The following is a 22,836-nucleotide window of genomic DNA, read 5'->3' as shown; positions in this document are numbered from 1 at the left end:
AATTCTGTCTGGCCAGCATCAATGCAATGGCAATGCAAGTGATGTCACTTGCATTGCCATTCTGAAATGGCCTGTTCAGACACGCCCATTCTGAAAATCTCTGAAATGAGAATGAATGACTGAATGTTAAAAAATATATATTTTTTGGGGTACAAGAGACACTGGGGAGCCCAAAAAATACCCCCCCCCCCAAAAAAAAAATGAAATTCATGGTGTGGCCCCTTTAAAGGTAGGGTAAGTGATTTACTTTGGCTAATATACGTGTTAAATAGCTCTATATTCTGATAGGGGTCATCCCTATGTTCCCCGGGTTCTATGTTCCCCACTAAGGTTAGGGTTAGGGTTAGGTTTAGGTTAGGTCCTATATTCCCCGCTCTCCCTAGGAAAGCGGGGAACATAGGACCCGGGGAACATAGGTCCCCTCTGATAGTACTCATTGCTATAGAGTGTTTGTTCAGTAAAAGGAGTCTCCCATGTCTCTCCAGCTCTTTATTAAACAGAAAATGCATTTTCAGTACTCTCTCCTGATTGGCTTAAATGTTGTCACCTACCTGAAAATGTACTATATTCTGTTTACTAAAGAGCTGGAGAGACCCCTGTGACCGAACAAACGCCCTGTAGCAATGATTACTATCAGAATATGATAGTACTTTAACCTTTTTAACAAAAAAAAACAAAAAATACTCAAAAATATCACTTACCCTACCTTTAATATTAAACAAAATTAAATATTAAATAGATGGAGATTAAGGGACAGCAGCAATATTTTGTAAGTAGTATATACAATCACTCCCAATCTTCCGCTGTAATTTGAAGACTCACCTCTTCAGACTCCACCTCAGCCTGTAACACTTGACCTAGCCTCGACGACCTTGCAAGCTTATGCAAAGGCTAAAATGTAATTTTTACTGTTTAGACTGATGCTACTGTAGGTTCTTGGTTTACCTACGATCCTAGATCCTACTCTTTCTATGCATTTGATTACCTCGTGTTTTCCTTGCTTACTGTAAATCGCTCTGGATTAACTAGCGTCTGCTAAATGCCTAAATTGTAATTGTAAATTGTACAATAAACTACAATATATCGTCACGTTAGGTGGAAATCTTGTCTGTCCCGAACTAATCTCTCAAGAACAGATTCTGCTCTGCGTTTGAATCTGTCGGTAGCCGGGTTGACAACCCGTGAGCATTGGTTACAAGTGGGCGTGCTATCAGATCAGGAAGCAGGCCGCGCTTTACCCAATCAAATGTAGTGGGCGGGATTTACGTGTGTGCCGTTCCTTCCCCACTAGAAACAAACCGAAACTCATTTAACAATAGCGTCCTCGAAGCCGACAAGACCACGGAAAGTTAGTAACATTTTAAATTGCTCTTTCATCATAGAAACAAGTGGGCTTATAACCAAAACAATCCATGTTCTTTGGGAGAATTGGTGTTAGTGTTCTGTGGAGAAATATTGTTAGTGGGAATGAAAACATAGTCGCACCACCGGAAGTGAAAGGCTGAAGGCAGACCAAAAACCCCGGTTTCCTTGCGCACGGGTGCTTCGTTGAGCTCCTCCCAGAGCCAAGTGAATAAGTAAAAAACAGCAGAGGGTGCTGTTTTTCCTTTTCATTTGGCGATGGGTTCCCAGATTGGTCCCGAACTGTTACTTTTCAGGAAATCTTCAACTTGTGTTCCAATGGATCCAATGTAGCTATTACTTATTCATACGCTCCGCTCTTGTTCATATTTATGAGAAAACATACACAGATGAAATGTGGAGATATAAAGTTTCTGCCCGACAGTGTCAATATGTTATATATGAGATTAGGAGATTTTGAGTTAGTTGAGATCTAGTGGAAGTCACAGGCAAGTCACAACATCAAACCCTTGCTATTTACACTTTGTGCCCGGATACCTCAGCAAGACCTCTGTACTTGGGTTATGCACTTTAATCTCTGAAAATCCAGTCTAAAACATACAGACAGTCCTTCTTGCTTTTGAAGGAGTCGTTTTTGAGTTCATGACATTAATGGGTGGATGTGCTGGTTTGCACGGTGCAGTTGACGGTGAATTCACAGCTATTGCTAGAGACGAGTTAATTAAACGACATTTGAGGTATGCACAGTGAACAGTCTCAGCGTTTCCACAATGAGAAAATGCTGCTTTCACAAGGCCATCGACTGCACTAGCAATAAATGGCAGTAGCTTTATGAAACATTCATAATTTCTCAAGCGTCGCTCAGTGGTCCCCATAATTGGAACGCTATCTCGCCCCGCGCTTTCTTTCTCATTTCTGCCTTCTGTGTATCTTTTTCCATTCCCCACCATATACTCCATATGTCTATCTCTCTTTCAGTACCTCTGTCTGTTCTGTCAGTGTGGTGTCAGTTGAACAGCTGCAACGTTGCCAAAGCAGCATGCTGAATGTAAATGAGCGACAGTAATAAGTAACTTCACACGGCAAAATCCTCAGTGTTCATTTAACTCTGAGAATGTACAAATGGATAAATTCACGCAGATAATTACTGTGCATGGCCTTCACTTTTCCAATGCTTACATACCCTCTCTCTCTCTCTCTCTCTCTCTCTCTCTCTCTCACTCTTTCTCTCTCTCTCTCTCTCTCTCTCTCTCTCTCTCTCTCTCTCTCTCTCTCTCTCTCTCTCTCTCTCTCTCTCTCTCTCACTCTTTCTCTCTCTCTTTGTCACTGTGTGGTTTCGGACTGTTCCCAACGCTGTGGCCTTCGCAGATAGGCGAGCTGGCTCTAACACAATACATTACACAGTCTCTGAGTCTCCCCGACGTACAGTGTGTCTGTGTGTTGACAAACTTTTTGTTTGTTTGTGCGTGCGTGCGTGTGCGCGCGTGTGTGTGTGTGTGTGTGTTGGTTGTCTTTCAGTTTGATGTGTTCTCTTTGATGCCAGTGCTGTTCCCCATGCAGTGCTGGCTTTGTTCGCCTCTGCCACCTAGTTCCAATCCAGACACAAACGTGTTCTTGAAGACCCATGTCCCCTCCCACCGCGCTAACCTGTTTCGAGCCGTAATCAACAATTCACCAGTGTTCTGTAAGGGCCTTTTTGGGATGTCTTGGGGTAATTTTGGTCCCTTTGTACGAACAACAATGGCCCCATGGAGCCTTTCAGAGGAACATGGTAAAAAAAAACTCCCCTCTTTTGTGCCGATTAGGGTGTAGTTACTGTAGTACATGGAGATGTCACAAACTACATACGGTGCATAAGTGCTAAATAGGGACACAAAAAGGTTAGGGAGACACTAGCCTCACGTTGCCAGATATCGGAGACTTATACCAAGAATGGTCGCTTAATAAAACCTTACGCCTACTGCTTTGGAAACCAATCATGCCCCAACATGAAGGAGCACCCTTTTTAAAAGGTCCCTGCACAGCGGGGGTCTTTATTTCATACGTTGTTTGTGTCTTGAGTACATCCCCACAGAATGCTAATATTATGTGGCGATAAAGCGACACAGTTTGTACTCGGAATAGGGCCTGTGCACAGCAGTCATATTGGAAAGAAATTGGGCCTCTTCCTTACTTCCGTCACAGGTCTTACCAATTATAGAGGTTCGGACTTAAATCGAGATCCCTGATGTCATTAGTATATGGCCATATATGGGCATGGCCCCTTTTGTGGCCATATATGGAGCTGAGTGATTTGTTTGTGCCTGATGCCATGGTGACATATTGAGGTTAGACAACACACTCCTTAGTATATGGTTATTAAGCTTTCTACCAGAATTGAGTAGGACACCCATGGAGTTCGGAGTCAGCATTGGGGAGGGTCCAAGCCCCCAGAACCACGGTAGAACAGTGAATTGGCCAAGCCTGGTGGTCAAATCTGATATTGCAACACTTCCGCATTTTGCACGTGCATCTGCCGTTTGTGCGCCTGATCACGACGCGTCACGACCCAGGAACCAATGGAAACGGACCCATGGAACCAATATGTCTTACTTCCGGGTGCTTCAAAACGCCACTGAGCAATTTCATTGAAATGAATAGCATTAGCTGGGGGCGGGGGAAATCCGCCCTCTAGTTATGTTATACCTCTATGGGAGGGTCTCACAGCAGACACGTGCTCCAAATAACACACAATGCACAAATATTGCTCAGTATTCTGGCTATAACATGAGCTGCTTTCCGCACCGTTAATGTTGCACGATGCACAGTTTCTATCAAACTCCATTATTACAATAATATTCCAGACTAGGAATCAGACTAGGAAACCGGAACAGATCTGCAAGCTAACTTTTCACTGGACACACAGACAGAGAGAGGAGTCGTTCCCTATAGATACAGAGCCATGGCTCTGCCTAAATCGACGTCGGTCTATGGAACTGGTTAATAGGACGCGGACAGTCACGCTGTTCCAACGGAGGAATAAAAAGAGTCAACCCACTACCTGGCTCTCGAGTCTCGATATATATCATAACTCTATGCTGTCGGCAGGTTTGGCGAGAACGCGCGAAAGCGAGAGACACACACACACACACACACACACACACACACACACACACACACACACACACACACACACACACACACACACACACACGCTCAGCAGCGAAAAAAAACGAAAAGTTTTTTTTGCTGCGTGTCCGAAACACTTTCTCTTTTGGCACAAATGCGCTACTATGTAGCAAAAAACGCCATCCAAGTTTCCTTTTTATGTAGACATTGTCTTTTTTAATAAGACGGTCAATATTAAATCCTGTGGGTTAATGAGGCCGTTCTAGAGGGGGACTCGCATAACGAGTGTAGTTTGTTCAGCCAAAACCCCTCACTTGCGTTTCAAATCGTATCCTTTGATCTTTGATTTAGGTTTATTTGATTTATTTATGTGTGTGATTTATTTATGTGCCAATGACGTCTTTTGACGGCTGTTTTATGGTATGTTTTCCTCGCTCAGAGTTTTCTCTTTTTATAAACCCACTCCCCGCTACGTAAAAAATCGTCCCGCTCCGCTCCACTTACATGCTCTGTTGCTGTGCTGGCCCAGGCTATACTTGAATTGATAGGCAATTAAATCTCACTGTCAAATATTTTGTCCCAGTCCAAGCCTTGCTGAAAGACAGTCAGCCCCTGACAACACCGGCCACCTTACAGATTGCTACAAACTAATGATGTACCGTGCATGTTAAAATCATGGATAGCTCAATCGTCTCTGCTCATAGTCCTACAACAAAAAAAAATTACAGTTGGGCGGAGCCCCTGCCGTATATACAAATACCCTGACCAATAGGTGGCTGGCATGGGTAACCGTAACAGTGGGCCCCTGACAATAATAGCCACCTTTTTTTTTATGTATTTCTTGTTGCTTTTACATTTCATTTCATACGTACATTTCCTTTTCAAATGAGGGGCTGAATACATATAATACTTTTTCCCCCTTAACACATCCACCGCCAAGGGCTAATCTCATAATGTACTCACCAGTGCCAAGGTTTTATTGTTGTTTTTTGTTTTTTTCAGGTCGCCATAGGCCCCGTTAAAATCCTTTAGATTGCCCGATCCACTGTTTGTAAACAACGGGCACATGTCCTGGTGTCTACTCGTCGAGACCGCGTGTCAAACGGAGCCGCCATGTTTGAGTTCTGATCGTTTATGTTAACATGGGAAATGCGAGGATGAAAAACTACATGTCCTGTTTAGGTTTTACAGGGCTTTTTGTGTACGACTTAGAATGGATACAGACGGGAAACAAAAAACGTGATCGCACTTCCGGTCCGATCGGGTGGTGTTACACTGAAAATGGTCCCCCTAGAAAATTAAAAAAAAAAAAAAATTCGAAAAAAAGGAAAAAGCACCACAGCCCGTAGGCTACGGGATTGGCGCTTAACCGTTGGATTTAACGGCCCGTAGAACTACGGGCCCGGCGGTAAATGTGTTAATTACAGTACATTTAAGGCCCAATATGTCCACACTTCTTCCTATATTAAAATTGCCTTAAGGTAGAACGCGGCGGGCGAACCACATCGTCAAGCTCATGTCACTATGATCAGCCATTACCATAAGGACTTTCCAATGCAGCTATGGCCAAATATGGACTGTGTCATCATGGCCTCAGGCCCTAACAAATCAGTCTATATATGGCCATAAAAGGGACAACGACTGACAGATACAGAGATCTCCATATATGGCCATATCAACGTAGCTGTGAGGGCCGCGAAGCCTCTAGTTAGTATAATTGGTACGTGAAGAGGCCCAATTTCTTTCCAATATATGGCTACTGTGCATAGAGCCTATTGAACTGTCACTGCGACCAACCTGTATGGATGAGGCATCAACTCTGTTATAGTTTTGATTCTAAATACTCGCTGGTGATTTCCGCATAGTTTATTTGTCAACTATTTCCAGTTTCCACTCAGTTTTAGCAATGAAAGCTGCGAGATTGTCCTCCGTCTAAAGCTGAGCAAAGCATTTAGAGGCTGACCTTTTAGTTTTTGTTTGTTTGTTTAAGGGAGACACCATCAGGGGCGCTAAAAAACGCCAAGGGCAAATGTCAGGAATCCAGTGTTGTCAGGGAGTAATAATATCCGGCAACCCCAGTATGCATGGCTATGATCCATGCTGCCATCCATGCTACCATATTGCGGGCGGTATACTATAATATAAGTGCATTTTTATGACTGCATAAAAAATAAATACCTGCATACAAATGGCTGCTAATCCTCATTAAGTGTTAGCAGCTGGCTCACGCTTCCGGTTGGTTTGCGTGTGTTCGACAGATGTCAGGTTTCTCCAACCTTGTGTGAGAAACCTGTGGAAAGGTTGGAAAATCTGTCATCTGTCAAATGTTTTACTTTGATGTGTTTCGACTTGAGCCCTATTTTACACATTGCAGTAATTAGCAATACGACGTCGTCGCGCTGGAAGAAAATATGCTCGCAACACGACGTGTCGAAAAAACACCTGGCAGACTTGAAACTTGCTTGAAATGGGTGCTCTTTTCAGTGAACCAGTGCTTAATTAATGCCGGAGCTGGCCGGAGCTGGCCGGAGCTGGCCGGAACTGCGCTCCGGTACCTCTAGAAGGCGTACCGTCACCTCAAATGCACATACAATACAATACGTCTTTATTTAGACTATTTATTATTAATTCAGCTGAGAGAGCTGTTTATACACGTCCCCTCCCGTTCTTTTTTTTGTCAATATTGTTCATATATAATAGCCTCTTCTATTGCTACATTATTCTTATGTGAATGCTTTGATTATGAAATACATTATTTGATGTGGAAACGGTGACCCCTATGCTGTTAATTGGCCATGCTTTCTGGGGCTATTTTATGGTTAAATCAAGTTAAGGGGGGGGGGGGTGGCAAAACCAACGGGTTCATGAGCTCCTTACAAATTAAGCACTTCAGTGAACTCTAATAATTGTTAAAACATGGACTGATTTGAAAAGTCTACCATTAAATAGACCCTGGAGAAAATATTGATTTACAAACAAGGATCCATATCATGAACAGCCGAGATTGACTCAATAATTCAGATACAACGTTTGACAACGTTTCAGTGACTTTTAGGATAAAATGGAGATAATCACAACATCTAAAAATAAATCCATTAAGGAGAAAATGGTTGATATTTATATATCACATGTGGTCAAATCTGTTCAATTTCAACTTCAAACGGCTGTATCAATCCCATTAGGGGCAATTAGTTTGTAGCAGCTTGTAGCAAAGAAGTGAGATACGGCAACATGAAAACATATCAATGCTCCAAGGAGCGAATGTGGGATCAAATTAGCTAACATTCTAAAGTAAATAAAAAGAAGAAGAAATAAAGTAAGCAGGAATTACTTTGGAATAAGTTTGTGGGTGTGTGTGCTCGCGTGCGAGGGTGTGTGTGTGTGTGTGTGTGTGTGTGTGTGTGTGTGTGTGTGTGTGTGTGTGTGTGTGTGTGTGTGTGTGTGTGTGTGTGTGTGTGTGTGTGTGTGTGTGTGTGTGCGTGGCGTGCGTGCGTGCGTGTGCGCGTGTGTGTGCCAAAAGTATTGTAGAATTTGAGAAATAGACTTTGTGAAGACATTTTTCCTGGGGTCCCCACAAGAGAAATTGTTTTTTTGGTTGGTTGTAAGTACAAAAAAAATGTTTTTTATAGTTAGGCTTACAATTGGGAAAGGATTCAGGTTATGGGGTTCAGATTAGATATTTAGACATTAGGTTTAGGGGTTGTTGGGCTTGGAGTTATAGGTGATTTATACTTAGTTGTGCCGCATTGTGAGCTTGTACATCTAAAAATCGTTGATAAAAAACAAATAGCAGATCTATAAGCTGAGAGTGCCGCACTATGAGCTTGTATATCTGGTATTTTTGAAAAATCGTGCAAATGTGTGCAAACTTTTTTTAAGCGAGCATTTGTAAAATATTTTGTTCCATGGGACCTCCAGAAGCAAAGATTATAGTTAAAAATGCTGTTTAAAAAATCTACAAGCTCGCTCGTAGCGCGGCACTCGGTGCTGCGCTACAAGCTTGTATATCTGCTAGTCTTTGAATAGCCCAAAGTATAAAAAAATGGTTATGGCTAAAAATCTAAAATGACGCAGATGCGTTCCCGGTCTTAATGGGTTAAAATGGCATTTCAGAAAGCTGTTCTAAAATGCTGACGTGTTTTTTTTTTGTACGTGTGCGTGTGTGTGTGTGTGTGTGTGTGTGTGTGTGTGTGTGTGTGTGTGCTGTGCGTGTGTGCGCTGCAGGTGTGCTGTGGCTCTCGGTGGTGTCGGAGGTCCTGTACATTCTCCTGCTGGTGGTGGGCTTCAGCCTCATGTGTCTGGAGCTCTTCCACTCCTCCAACGTCATCGACGGACTTAAACTCAACGCCTTCGCCGCCGTCTTCACCGTGCTGTCAGGTAGGCTGGAAACACACACACACACACACACACACACACACACACACACGCACGCACACGCACACGCACACGCACTCACTCACGCACACAGGGGAGTTGTGAGAGGGCAATGCAGTGAGAAAGCGTAGGAAGAAGGTGGACGCACGAACACACAAATCCATGCTCTCACTAACAGACGGATGGTGTACTGTATTCTATTCACTACTGTATATGTGGTATTTACTATATATTGTTCTCCTGTATCTCTCGAACATTAAGCAGATTTTTTTTGCATTGGCAGCATTTTATTAACCAATTAAGACTGGGAACGCATCTGTGTCACTTATTTTGTCAGACTTATTTGGCTATTCAAAAATAGCAGATATACAAGCTCATAGTGCGGCACCAAGTGCCGCGCTATGAGCTTGTAGATCTGCTATTTTTTGAAAAATCGTGAAAATGTGTTGCAAATCTTTGAATATATATATATTTTTGAAAAAACGCATGTTGCTATAATATCAATGTCAAGGACCCCCAAAATAATACGTATTTGGCGGCAGACCCCCATTTCAAAATATTTTGTTCCAGGGACCCCCCCCCCCAGAAGCAAAGATTTGAGTTAAAAATGTTTGCTTAAAAATATATATTATTTTTTCAAAGATTTGCACACACGATTTTTCAAAAATAGCAGATCTACAAGCTCATAGCGCGGCACTCGGTGCCGCGCTATGAGCTTGTATATCTGCTTGAATAGCCCAAAGACATAAATAAAAAATGCCACAGATGCGTTCCCGGTCTTAGAGGGTTAAGCGATACGGTTGTGGGAAAGACTTTCTCCACTCCGCCTGTCTTTGCGAATGAACGGGCCAAAAATCTGAGAGATATTTTGATAAGAAATGACACTCTTATATGACCTCAACATTTCTTAGACGCTTTTATATGACCTCAACATTTCTTTACTATGGCACTTCACCCTCAGGCAATAATTGTGTGAACTGTAATGCCATGATTACGGGTGAATCTTTCCTGCGCCCCCCCATACAGGCAAAAAGATAAAAGTGAGGGGGAGGATTACTTGTAAAATGAAATAGTGTATCTTTTAATGTGTCCTTGTGGTTTCCGTTATGTTGTGGAAATGAAAAGAGAACTCAAGACCAGACTCTGTGAACATAAAAGTAACATCAGAAATCATGATGAAAAAATTCTCCGGTAGCGAAAGGCACTTTATAATGAGGTCTGTAGGTTGAGATTCCAGGGCATTGAATTGGTGAATCCTTTGAGGAGGTGATAGAGACTCCTGCAGAGAGAAGCTTAATGGATTCACCTGTTGAAGACATTTCCAAAAGGTTAATAGTCGTTTTAATCCTATGAATTTAATTTGAAATAAACAAATGACTACATGAATAAATACATTCATTCATTGTCTCCGCCAGGCCGAAAGGCATGGCGAGAGTATGTTTTACCCCCTGTCCGTCTGTCCGTCCGTCCGTCCATCCGTGTGTCCATCTGTCTGCGAGCAGCTAATCTCCGGTACCGTTGGGCCTGGTCGCTCCGAAACTGTGCACACACAGTCCCTGGATGCCAATTCAGAACCTCTGCCCTTTTCACATGGGCCTGTTATAGCGCCACCAGCAGGCCGATTTGTGCAAAACCCATTTACTCCTACAGATTTTATCCAAACGTCGTGCAAATCAACGCACAGTATCTCTATAGTCGTGTGATCAACCCGGATCTGTCCGATTTTCCATATTCCATCCTCATTGGCTAAAATTGGCTTCCAAATAGATGCAGCCCATCTTGTCTACTGTCAGGATACTGCCAGCAGATGTCTGGGGGAAAATGTGCCGTAATGAGACACTTGTCATTGTTTCTGGCAGCTGTGTTATGCGGCCTTAGAATGATCATCTGGTGTAAGGGGACAATCACACCGAGAAACACTAGAAACCAGTGGTGTAAAGTAACTAAGTACATTTACTCAAGTACTGTACTTAAGTATAATTTTGAGGTATTTTTACTTACTGGAGTATTTCCGTTTTTCAATACTTTTTCTTCTACTCCACTACATCTCAGAAGCAAATATTGTACTTTTACTCCACTACTATTATTTGAAAACTTTACGTTAATAGTCACTTTGCAGATATAAGTTATTATATTATAAAACATACATTAACCACTAGCCATTAGCCATTAGCCCTATTTCATACATAGCTATTTGAAAATAGCAGATCTACTGTACAAGCTCACAACACGTCGCGACACGACGCGTTGTGAGCTTGTAGATCTGCTATTTAAAAAAAAATAAACATATTTTCACCAGCATATCACTGGTTCTCAAAGTTGGGTCCGGAGACCCCCAGGGGTCCGCCCAGGGGTCCTTCAACTCCCTCAAGTTGAGGGAGTTCCAGGTGGTCCCCAGCTAAAGGGTAGATAGTTAGGAACCAAATTGACCCTTATGGGTCTGTAACTCTGAGAGTGTAAACATGGTTCCATTTGTACACTCTCAGAGTTAAATTAACATTGATTTTACAATATAAATTGGGGTCCCCTAAAGCATGTCAAACTGGGGGTCCTTTTTTAAATTAAAATGGTTGAAAATCACTGCTAGAGCCGTAAAAATCTTCTCTTATTGGGGTCCTGGGCATATCTTTTCAAATGGGGGTCCACAAGAGGCTGTTTTTCCCAATATGCTGTTTTACCAAAGTGTTTCTGAAGCATCCACGACCATAGTGATGTGTCTCAGTGTGATCTCCCCCTATGGTGGTCATACCTCTCAGTCTCAGCTGTCTTCAGTTAGCCTTTTTCTTGGCTTGACAGACGCACGGATACAATCAAACATAATTCATTTGCTAAGTCTTTATTCTTGTCGCACGATCATGTGAAGTTCAATGACATGAACCATGTCAACGTTCACGATCCAACCTGTGCTTAGTTTTTTAAAACAAGGAGCAGACATGTACATTACATGGATGGAGGTCTGTGGACCTTGGCCTTTATTCCAATGTACTGGAAGTATGTTATAGCAATAACAGACCCAATTTAAATACATTTCTCATGGAAAGGTATGCATGGAAATTATTTATGTCCGTCCTACGTGGCAAATATTAATATGAAGCTTATGAACTAGGCTTTACACTGATGAATGGTTCTCATAGGACCGATGCCAGTCAGACATAACTGCATTTGTTATTTCCTCCCAAGATAGTTTTACATAATGTGCTCTAAGCAAAATCTTTATGACTTATGACAAATCATCTTTAGATGTGAGATGGTGTAAGTCGTTTCAAAGTCTTTTCAAAGTCTGTTCAAAGTTTTCCATTGTATAGATGTGAGACGTTAGTCTTTTGAAAGTCTTCAAAGTATTCTAGCGTATGGCAGATGTGAGAGGGTGTGAGACGTTAGTCCTTTGAAAGTCTACGTAGTCATATGGCACATCAACATCATGAAGGGCAAGGGCATTACTGTAGCTGTGCTAACAACAAGCACAGTGCAGATATCAGGTCCATTTGAGGAGTTGAGTGAGCATTTTATATAACTTTGATATTATTTCTCTCCTTACTTTGTTCCTACTCTAGTCTCTCCTCACTCCCATGGTCACTTGTCTTCATCAAACACTACTCTGCCTGTCTACACAGAGCCAGAGTGAATGAACCCATGAGGGCCCATTTTCGCTCCTTCAAAGTTCAATTAAATACAGTATTTCACTGCGTACCCTCCGCTGCCTCCTCCCATCTCTCCCAGCATGCATTGTGGTTAGCTTTCATTGCCCGCAGTGCTGCTGTAGGTGTATGGTCCTTAGACAGCCATGAGTAATGACTGCTCCTCCTGTCTGCCATATACTACAGTATACACCACACACTGTAAAATACTCACTGTTAGTTTAACTGAGTGTAGAAATGGATAAATGAACACTGAGGATTATTGCACGCACTACTGCGTGATGTGCGTGGGTGCGTGAAGTCTTTATGGTTTTTGTATTTGTGTGTAGAAAAGGTGTAGTATGTACTGTATGCATACAAGAGTGCTCTGTATGTATATGAGTGCATGTTATGCAATAGTAGTATATGTATATTTGTACAAATCTGTCAAAAGGATAAACCACAAAAACCCGCTCAAGAGCTTACTTCCATTGTGCTCCTTTGAGTGCAAATGTGTGTGTGTGTGTGTGTGTGTGTGTGTGTGTGTGTGTGTTGTGCGTGTGCGTGTGCGTGTGTGTGTGTGTGTGTGTGTGTGTGTGTGTGTGTTTTAGGGGGGAGGGTGTTAGCAGAGACATTGCGACAAATAAAATCAATACTAAATAAATTCATACAATTTCAACTTACTAGAAAGTGTAAATAGCAAAAAACAGGTTCCATTTACAATTACTGTAAATAGAGTATGTTACATCAACCATGTGATAACCTGCAATAGACATGTTTCACAGCAGCCACTTTGACATGAGATAGTAGGGTAACCCAGGTGTTACCAATGATACTAATTAAGGTTTAGTTCCAGTTAGTGTAGCAGAGCCTTTCCGGAGAGTCAACATGCACAGTAGCAGCACCATGACTCTGTTTGACCTGAGCGGAACAGAGCATTAATTAGTGTGTTTACCCTTCTATTTCATGTCAAAATGATTAATGGTTGCTATGAAAAGATCTATTGATGACTGTAGTCTTCGATGAATAGTTGTGGATTTGGACATGTATTGTCTCTTCTGTCTGGCAGTTGTAAATATTCAGACATTTGGAGCATCTTGATGAGTGTTGACTCACAGATTATTAGTGCTTTCCCAACACAGGGCTTAAAACCAATCATTGTCATTAAGCCTTCCCACTGGCACACTTTGACCGCATTGAGCACAGTTCGGAAATTGTGTTGAAAATCCAGGAATGGGCACGGCGGCACGCTTTAACCAGGCCTTTCATATACTTCACGCCAGGGTTAAAGTCGTTAAACCGTTCCATGCCAAACCATGCTCAAATAGAAATGCAAATGCACTGTCATTGTTGTCATGTTTCTGCAGGGGAGAAGGGAGGATACTTTTTACACACTTTTACACGCTTACAGTACATGCATGCATGCACACACACATACACACACACACGTACACACACCCCCACACACACACACACACACACACACACACACAGAGCGTTTTCCTAGAATTCCCTGCCTTGAGCCCTGAGAGAAATGATGCTGCCTTTATAGAGAACTGTAAATCTGCAGCCAGATTTACTACAGCATGATGCACGCACGCACGTGCACACACGCACGCACGCACACACACACACACACACACACACACACACACACACACACACACACACACACACACACACACACACACACACACACACACACACACACACACACACACACACACACACACACACCCTCTCTCTCTCTCTCTCTCTCTTTCTCTCTCTCTCTCTCTCTCCCTCTCTCTCTCTCTCTCTCTCTCTCTCTCTCTCTCTCTCTCTCTCTCTCTCTCTCTCCATATCTCGACATTGTCATACAACAGTGTAATACAAAAGTAGCAAAAATAGGCAGTCTACGAGCTAACAAAGCGTCGCACCGCGATGCATCGTAAGCTTGTAGACCGTTTGGTTAGCGTGTTTTTAAGTGAAAGTGAAGTGAAGTCTGTCTGTGGGTTTTGCAAATGTTTAACTCCCAAAACATATTAACAAGATCTTGTGACTAAATGATAACTACATTGGCTGTATTGGAACACACAGGTTCTTTTTCCCGTTTTCTTAAGAGTAACAGTTTTTGGACATAGGCCTACAGGGCTCCCACCCGACAGCCATGATGTATGACCTCTGCATTGACCTTATTCCCTCACATTGACTTATTTGCGCGGTGGCAGGTTGATTTACTGTGTGCTTATGAGTGATTATGTGTGTGTGTCACATTGATGGCAGGCTGGCACGCCAGATCAATGGATACTGTATGATGACTAATTAGTGTAATTATTTGTCAAATGATTTCTGATGACACGTTTAGCTGGAGTCTGTCTCGGGTGTGTGTGTGATTTACAAGCTATTATCTTTAAGGTAATTACCACTGTAAATTACCATGCATTCGAGATGACATCAAATGGCTGCACGTGCGCATGTGTGTGTGTGTGCGTGCGTGTGTGCGTGCGTGCGTGCGTGCGTGCGTGCGTGCGTGCGTGCGTGCGTGCGTGCGTGCGTGCGTGCGTGCGTGCGTGCGTGCGTGCGTGCGTGCGTGTGTGAATACTTCATGTGTGTGTTTTACCCTGATTGGAATGTCAATGTGGAAAAAATCGTTTGCATTAAATGTGTCTATGTGTGTGTGTATGTATGTCACAGGTCTGCTGGGCATGGTGGCTCACATGATGTACACGCAGGTGTTCCAGATCACAGTGAGTCTGGGCCCAGAGGACTGGAGGCCTCACACCTGGGACTACGGATGGTCCTTCTGGTCAGTCACACACACACACACACGCACACACACACGCACACACACATTATGACAGGCAGGAATACGTTGAAGCCCATTGCACAGAGGTGTGTGTGTGTCCATTCAGCCTTATGACATGTGACTAACAACACATGATTTGCAGTGAGGCACCATTCCAGTTCGGCCATGAGTGTCCTGAATCTGGCATTGGTATATGTCCACGGTTTGATGCCCGGCGCCGTGGGAGAGACAGAGACACATGGAGAGAGAGAGAGAGGGGGGGGGGGGGGGAGTAGCGCCGCTGACATCTGACCATTAATGTGCTGGGATTCAGCACATTAATGACGGTTTTTACTACAATCTGGGACTGGGAAACAAAAACGTGGATGTGATGAGTCAGAGAGAGAGAGAGAGAGCAGAGGAGAGAGTGGCAGAACGAGAGACAGAAACACACAGAGAGAGAGAGAGAGAGAGAGAGAGAGGAGGAGGAAAAAAGAGGGATCTGCGAAGATGGATTTGGGTTCGTAAGCATGCAGGGTGGACAATTGTTTCAAGAAACAATGGTGGCACTTTATGATGCCCATGTCTGTAATGCATTCTAAACATACTTATAATGCATTATAATCTGCATATAACATTGTGTAATTACGGTTCTAAACACTCATAAGCACAAAGCATCAGAAAACATTGTAATCATATGAGTGCTTATAGCTATAATCATACAGAATCTATGCAATGTATTGTTAGCTCGTAGATCCGCCCTGGTTGGCAAGAGACACTTCATAATTCAAAGTATAAAGTAGGCTTAAAGGTCTTTAAAGGCGTGACAAATAAACAATATGAAACTCTCAGGCAAATATTTCACATCAAAACTATTCATATAGTGGATGCCTCATTCCATGCAGGCTGAAGCTTTTATTTGCGATGAAAAATCGACCCTATTCAGAATATATATATTTTTTTTTACTGCCCTGTAAATACTCGCATTCTGGATGGATGTCCTGACATAAACAACACTTCATAAAAATATATTTTCAGGTGAATTAAACGCACGAGAAGACAAAACACATCACCAGTGCGTAAAGGTCTTGAGGCGAACAAAAGACCAAAACACGATGTTCCTTGGGTGTGTACTGGGTTGCTTGTGGTCAGTGGTGGACAGTAATACAGAATACTGTACTTAAGTAAAGTATTTATTGTATGTTTGAGTATCTGTACTCAAGACAAATATTGTACTTTTGACTCTGAATTAACCACTTGAGCCCTATTTCAAATATAGTGAAAATAGCAGATCTACAAGCTCACAACATGCCGCGATAGGGTGGATCAGGAGTATCTACTGTATACTCAAAGTACTGGGGTCGAGTACTTCTGTTCACCAGTGCTAGTGGTACGGTTTGAGAAGGCAGTGCTCAGGTATACTGTAGCAGCTCAGCAACAGGGGACTTATCTTGTGGGATAATTAGCCAGACAAGCCTGGCCTTGACCTTCTCTCTGTTCGGAGAGTTTACGGCGCAGCCAGCAGCTGCTGTCTGAGTTAGATCTCCTCCGTTTGGTGCATTGGCAGAAGGTAACGCCAAGGACACAATGGAGGTGTGTGTGTGTGTGTGTGTGTGTGTGTAAGGGACAAACGCACTCAAATGGAGATGAATGGACTAATAGTTGAAGGAGATGGGAAGGAGTTTAACTCTTCGACTGCCAGAAATATAACATCATTTCGACACGCCACTGCCAGCAATATTTTCACTCACCTTTGAAAAATCATACAATATTTATCTCCAGTATGATCGATGCCCCGATCGCTTTAAAAGACGTAGACGAGAGTCGTAGAATCGGGGATTCTATGAACGGGGGCCGCGATCATCCGTTCCATAGGTGTGGGCAGTTGAATGTAGGCTGTTTTAGCAAAAAAGCAACACAAACAGCGGAAAAGCCATTCTTCCAGATCGAAGTACAAGGGAGAGAACGGGCTTAGTTTGTTTTGCGATCATTGGCGGTGTGGGCCATATAGCAAAATATGACGAGAAATCTAATAATTGGCAGCCAAAGAGTTAAGGGGGGAACACATGCCCCCACAAGTGTGCGTGCGTGTGGAGTTCATGTGTACTAACTCCTAGATGCACACGCAGCACCTGCGATCCCCTTTCCTTTCACAGACACACACATCCGCACATGCACACAAGAACCTATTGGTGTTTATGCGGACTCTGTGCAAGGTGTAAAGTTGAGGGTTCAAGGTGTTCTTCATTGGTATGTGTTGTGTGCAGGTACATACAGTACATATTTCCTCTGCTTCCTCACGCCTTTGTAGCACATTGACTTAGACATTTTTTTGTAATACTTTATTGCAGGTTCGTACATTACATGTTATTGATTTCGTTTAATTACAAGTACAAGTTTTCTTTACTTGTTTAATTCATCCTGCGTCATTTTTTTATTTTATTTTTTTATTACGTATAGGTACTGCAGCTTATTACGGCTGCGGGGCCAGACACATGAACGAGCGAAAAAACGGTTTCGAACAAGGGGCTCGACTCACGAGCTTGCACACAGGGGTTGCGCGCCGAGGTGACGCAAAACACCTCCGTGACGCAAAACGCGTCACATAGGACCCAAACTTCATACAAGTGGATGGGCGGGGATTTCCGGTGCCCTCTCTTATTATTTTTAAGTCTATGGCTAGACCTCAAAACGAACACACAGGTCTTCATGTCCCTATATGCGCACATTGGCCACTCCAAACAGCTTTCCGTGGACACGGCACATTGGTCTTGTTAAAAGAGCAGAAAGCAACCAAAGATAAGGAAATAAAGTGGTTTCAAAATGATCACTTGAAGTGTTTTTCTGCCTCTTGATTTTTTGTAATGAGTTTTCAAATACTCACCGTGGTACGAAGGTGGCCCGCTGGAGGCGTTCTCAGAGTACAATGGTAAATGGTGCATTTATATAGCGCTTTTATCCAAAGCGCTTTACATTGATTGTGCCATTAACCCATTCACACACACATTCATACACCGATGGCGGAGGAAACCATGCAAGGCACCAACCTGCTCATCAGGAGCAATTAGGGGTTCAGCGTCTTGCTCAACAGAGCCAACTGAGATGGCTCTGGGAGCAGAGGGCGCTGTTTTTCCTTTTCATTTGGCACTGGGTTCCCAGATTGCTTCGACAATAACTCTAGGGGAGTGCCCCAGCCCTGGATCGAACTGGGAACCTTGCGGTTTTCCAGTTCACTCTACCAGGCCACTCTACCCCTGAGCCACTGCCGCCCCGCAATGTGTGTCTGCATAGAGGGGCTGCTTGTTGTCTTTCACATAAAGGACCTCCTCCGATCGCAGACATGTCCACCCCGGAGTTGTTCCCCGGGCCTTCACAATTAGCAGGCCATCCGGCGTGTGCCCAGTAACATTAACAGGGCCTGTGTCGGAGCTATAGCGAGGCCGAAGCAGGGCTACGAGAGGAGAGAGAGAAAGGCTAAAGTGCTGTGGGTACGCTGGCAGCATCTCCCCCAGATGCCACTGTGAGTGCTATTAGGCCTGGTAGGAAATTGCCTCATTTGTTCTTCGCCATCTGGTCAATTACTCCTCGTCTTTTTTTACTACTGCCCGGTTGCTTTTTCCAACTCCGAAAGGTCCGCTAGCTGGAGAGCGTGCGCACGGGGACGTGCGATTGACTCGATGGACCCCTGTGCGCTCGAAAGAAAGACCTTTTGTGTGTTTGTTTTGAGGTTTTAGCGCAGTTATATACTTGTATACTAATCAGTCCCCTCCATCTGCCTATTAAATCTTTCCACCTGTCCTTGAATTTGCTTTTACTTACTTAGCTTACTTAAAGGTATAGTTCACCCCCCAAAAATATTTGTTTCTATCGATTAGTCACTCCATGGAGACTTGAGACTTGTCGCATTCCTTGGGCAATAATTTGATGACCAGCGGTTCCGGTGGGAGATACAAAGGAGACTCTTGGTGTCTCCATACTGGAAGGTCATCAAATTATTCGTTTAGGAATTGCGACAAAAACTAAAAAATTATCCATGAATTCAAGTCTCCATGGGGTGACTAATCAATAGGAAAAAAAGTCATTCTGGGTGTGAAATATCCCTTTAAGTTTATCTGCATACTGTAGATTGAAGAACACAAACCACCTTTTCACCGAATTCCCCTGCGTTCAGACACAGAGAGGTTTCCAGGTAAAATACAAATCACTAACACATTGCTGTGCGAAATGTTGTGAGCTTTTAGGCTATTTTTTATATTTTAAAAATTTGGGAAATCACCTGAAATACCAAAATTTTATTCATATGTTAAGCTTTATTTAAACAGGCGTGTCATTAACACATCACCCGCCAAGGTATTAAACATCGTTTGTTATCCCCTTGCCAGCGTAATTACCGTCATCCGATGATATTTGAAACGCCGTGGTGCAAAAAAGCAAAAAAGGCGAAGGGAAGGGGTAGGCGGAGGGATCTGTGTATTCAGACGAACCACAACATTCCAACCGCGATCCGCCATTTTGGGGCTGGGGCCCGCTGAAAACGCAACTGAGTTACAGCAGTTTTTCTAAAAATCCCATCGCCAGGGCGGGTGGAAGTGACGTTTTTTGGAATGATGTCACATCCACATACTTCTTCTCTGATTGACGATGGATCATCCCAGAGCTGTGTTACGGTGCCTAAAACAGCGTGCCTAATTGTTTTAATAGAACGACTTTATGCGTGTTGACGGGCAAGTGCGCTATTTAATAGAGCGACTTTCTGCGTGTATGGCAGGAATTGAGTTAAGAAGGCAAGGCTTCTTGAGGTAGAGGGCAAAAGAAGAGGACACTAGCCATTACTCAGACTGATCTGAACATCTGCGGTATCTTGTTGCACACACACTGAAGGACCTGAGCCTTCTCAGAAAGAACAGCCTGCTCTAGCCCTCGCCGTAGAGGGCATTCTGAGTTGTCAGATCACTCCAGTAACTTGTCCAGTAACGATTTTTGTGCACGCCTATAGGACCCTAAATGTTCCTATAGGAGCGCACCGGAGATGCGAAAATTGCCAAACTTTTTGTTCCTAGGCAACAACGAGACAACTTGTAGTTCCTAGGTAACGACAATACGAGAGTATCATACACACACACACAATGATGACATGCCTAAAATAGGAACACCAGGTTTAACCCCTTAAGACCGGGAAAGCATCTTGTGTCATTTTTAGATTTCTTTGGCTATAAAAAAAAATAGCAGATATACAAGCTCGTAGCGCGGCACCAAGTGCCGCGCTACGAGCTTGTAGATCTGTTATTTCTATTTTTTTATTGTGAAAATTTGTGCAAATCTTTGAATATATATATTTTTCAAAGCGAACATTTTTATCTCAAATCTTTGCCTTTGGGGGATTCTACAAAAGTCTACTAAATCTTTTTTTTTGTTTTTTTAAACTTATGTTGCTATATATGTCAGTGGTTCTCAAACTTTTTCATGTCAAGGACCACCCAAAATAATATGTATTGGGTCGCGGACCCCCATCTCAAAATATTTTGTTTTGTTTGTTGTTAAAAGTGTATATATATTCAAAGATTTGCACACATTTTCACGATTTTTCCCCCTCAAAAATAGCAGATCTACAAGCTCATAGCACTCGGTGCCGCGCTATGAGCTTGTATATCTGCTATTTTTGAACAGCAAAAAAAAAAAAAAACACGACACATTCTTCCCCGGTCTAAGCGGGTTTAAAGCGCATGGGTTAAAAACTGTGGAATTTCCGTCAGGGTCGTATTTAACAAACTGTGCCTTTGTTTCTCTCTCCCTCTCTCGTCCCTCACCCCCCCACACACACAGCCTGGCGTGGGGCTCCTTCACGTGCTGCATGGCGGCCTCCGTCACCACGCTCAACTCCTACACCAAGACGGTGATCGAGTTCCGCCACAAGCGCAAGCTCTACGAGCAGGGCCTCCGGGACGAGCAGAACTACCTCGACCAGGAGGCCTTCCACTACTTCCGCGACCACTCCCTGCAGTCCATCTCCAGCTCGGTGGAGGTCTACCCGGGCCACGGCGGCGGCGGCGGCAGCTGCGGCGGCGGTAGCCTGCCCGGGGGGGTGTCCGGACCCCCCGGAGGAGGAGGAGGCGGACTCATGGTCCAGGCGGGGGGGCCGGGCGGGCACCACCACGGAGGAGCCGGTGCGGGACAGGGCGGCGGCCGGTGCGGGAAGATGAGGACGTCCATAGACCTCAGAGAGAACGCGGACGGCTTGGGGGAGGAACAGTGCTGAGGGGGGAGGGGGGGAGGGAAACAGGGTGTGGTCATGCTGGGGGGGGCACATAGACATATAAAGGTAGACGCCTCCTCCTCCGACTCTGAGGCTGTCTGTATCTCGTGCGCCATTTTGGAGAAGGGCAACCCTCCTGACTACTGGCCAATAGGCTCTATGCACAGCAGCCGCATTGTGAAGACATTCACAGGTGTTGCCAATGATACTAATGAAGGCTCTGTTCCATTCTGGTGGTTTAACTCTGACAGTGTACAAATACGGGTCCATTTGGTTCCATTTGTACACTCTCAGAGTTATGGTGGTCGTGGAAATTAAAAAGTCTGAGAACCACTGTGCTACACTAAATGGAACAGAGCCTTCATTAGTATCATTGGTAACACCTGTGAAGGAAGTGATAATATGGCTGCTGTGCATAGAGCCTATCACAGCGTGTCTTTTCCGGGACTTGGCAGAATCTAGTTGTATAAAAATATAACGGGATATTTTTTTATACAATTAGATTAGATTAGATTAGAAGTCCCGGAAAAAGACGCGCTGTGATTGGCCAGTAGTCAGGAAGCTTGCCTTCTCCCAAATGGCGGCCGAGATACAGGTCGCTCCAAAGAACTGCAGCGGCCAATGAGGTATCTAGGTTTCTATATCTATGGGGGGGGGGCAGATTGCGGTGGGAGGGGCTAAGCGGACCTCGCCCCTTTAGAAAAAGCACAGTGCCGCTTTGGCGACCGTAAAAGGAGAATTTAAAGCGAACTCTCTCGGACAGAAGGTTGTACAGGAAAACCTCTGTGAACTTTATGAGGTTTCCATTAATATATCCGTTGTCTATAAAGAATATTAAATATACTGTATATATAGATATATAGGAGGTGAGTGAGAGAATGTGGTGAGCTGTTTGACCTTCAGAACTGTGTGTAAAGATTATTTGTATGCTCAAGGGAGGTGGGACGCATTCCCCCAGCAGATATATTGACGATAAAGAGACTTCTTGGTAAAATGTCATGCCCTTTACTTCATGACACTGAATGTGAAGAAGAGACTGTGCAATTCTTGGCATTTCTTTTCAAATTATTTTGTGTTGAGCCTCAACTTAGAATGGTATCTTGGGTTTGGTTCGGGTATACTGTCACTTGGGGGGGGGAGGGGGGCTTTACTGACAAACGCTCAGAACAAGTGACATAAAGTTATTTTTCCCTCCCGTCCCCCAGCGGGAGTTTTGACATGGATTTTTCTGTCTCCCCGACGCAGTTTGTGTTTCCTGCTGACAGGGCCAATGTTCAACCGATCGCAGATTACTGCTTTAAACACTGCCAACCATGCCCCATCTGTTGTTGTTTTGTCTCTGCCGCGACGACGGC

The 22,836-nt window shown here is 43.8% G+C and overlaps 1 protein-coding gene across 1 annotated transcript in view; it reads left to right on the top strand.

Annotated features, from left to right (window-relative positions):
• gsg1l (gsg1-like) overlaps positions 1-21,484 on the top strand; it is a gene marked incomplete at both ends in the record, with an annotated part of 64,546 nt that extends 43,062 nt beyond the window's left edge. The window contains 4 exons of the mRNA XM_080446671.1: positions 8,695-8,847; positions 15,138-15,249; positions 21,052-21,310; positions 21,404-21,484. Of these exons, the coding sequence (XP_080302797.1) occupies positions 8,695-8,847; positions 15,138-15,249; positions 21,052-21,310; positions 21,404-21,484 (605 nt within the window). The remainder of the gene's footprint in view (positions 1-8,694; positions 8,848-15,137; positions 15,250-21,051; positions 21,311-21,403) is intronic.
• Between the last annotated feature and the right edge of the window lie 1,352 nt (positions 21,485-22,836).

This window comes from Gymnoscopelus braueri, assembly GCF_963280865.1.
Source record: "Gymnoscopelus braueri genome assembly, chromosome: 13".
NCBI lineage: Eukaryota > Metazoa > Chordata > Actinopteri > Myctophiformes > Myctophidae > Gymnoscopelus > Gymnoscopelus braueri.
This window is presented reverse-complemented; position numbering and strand designations above follow the sequence as displayed.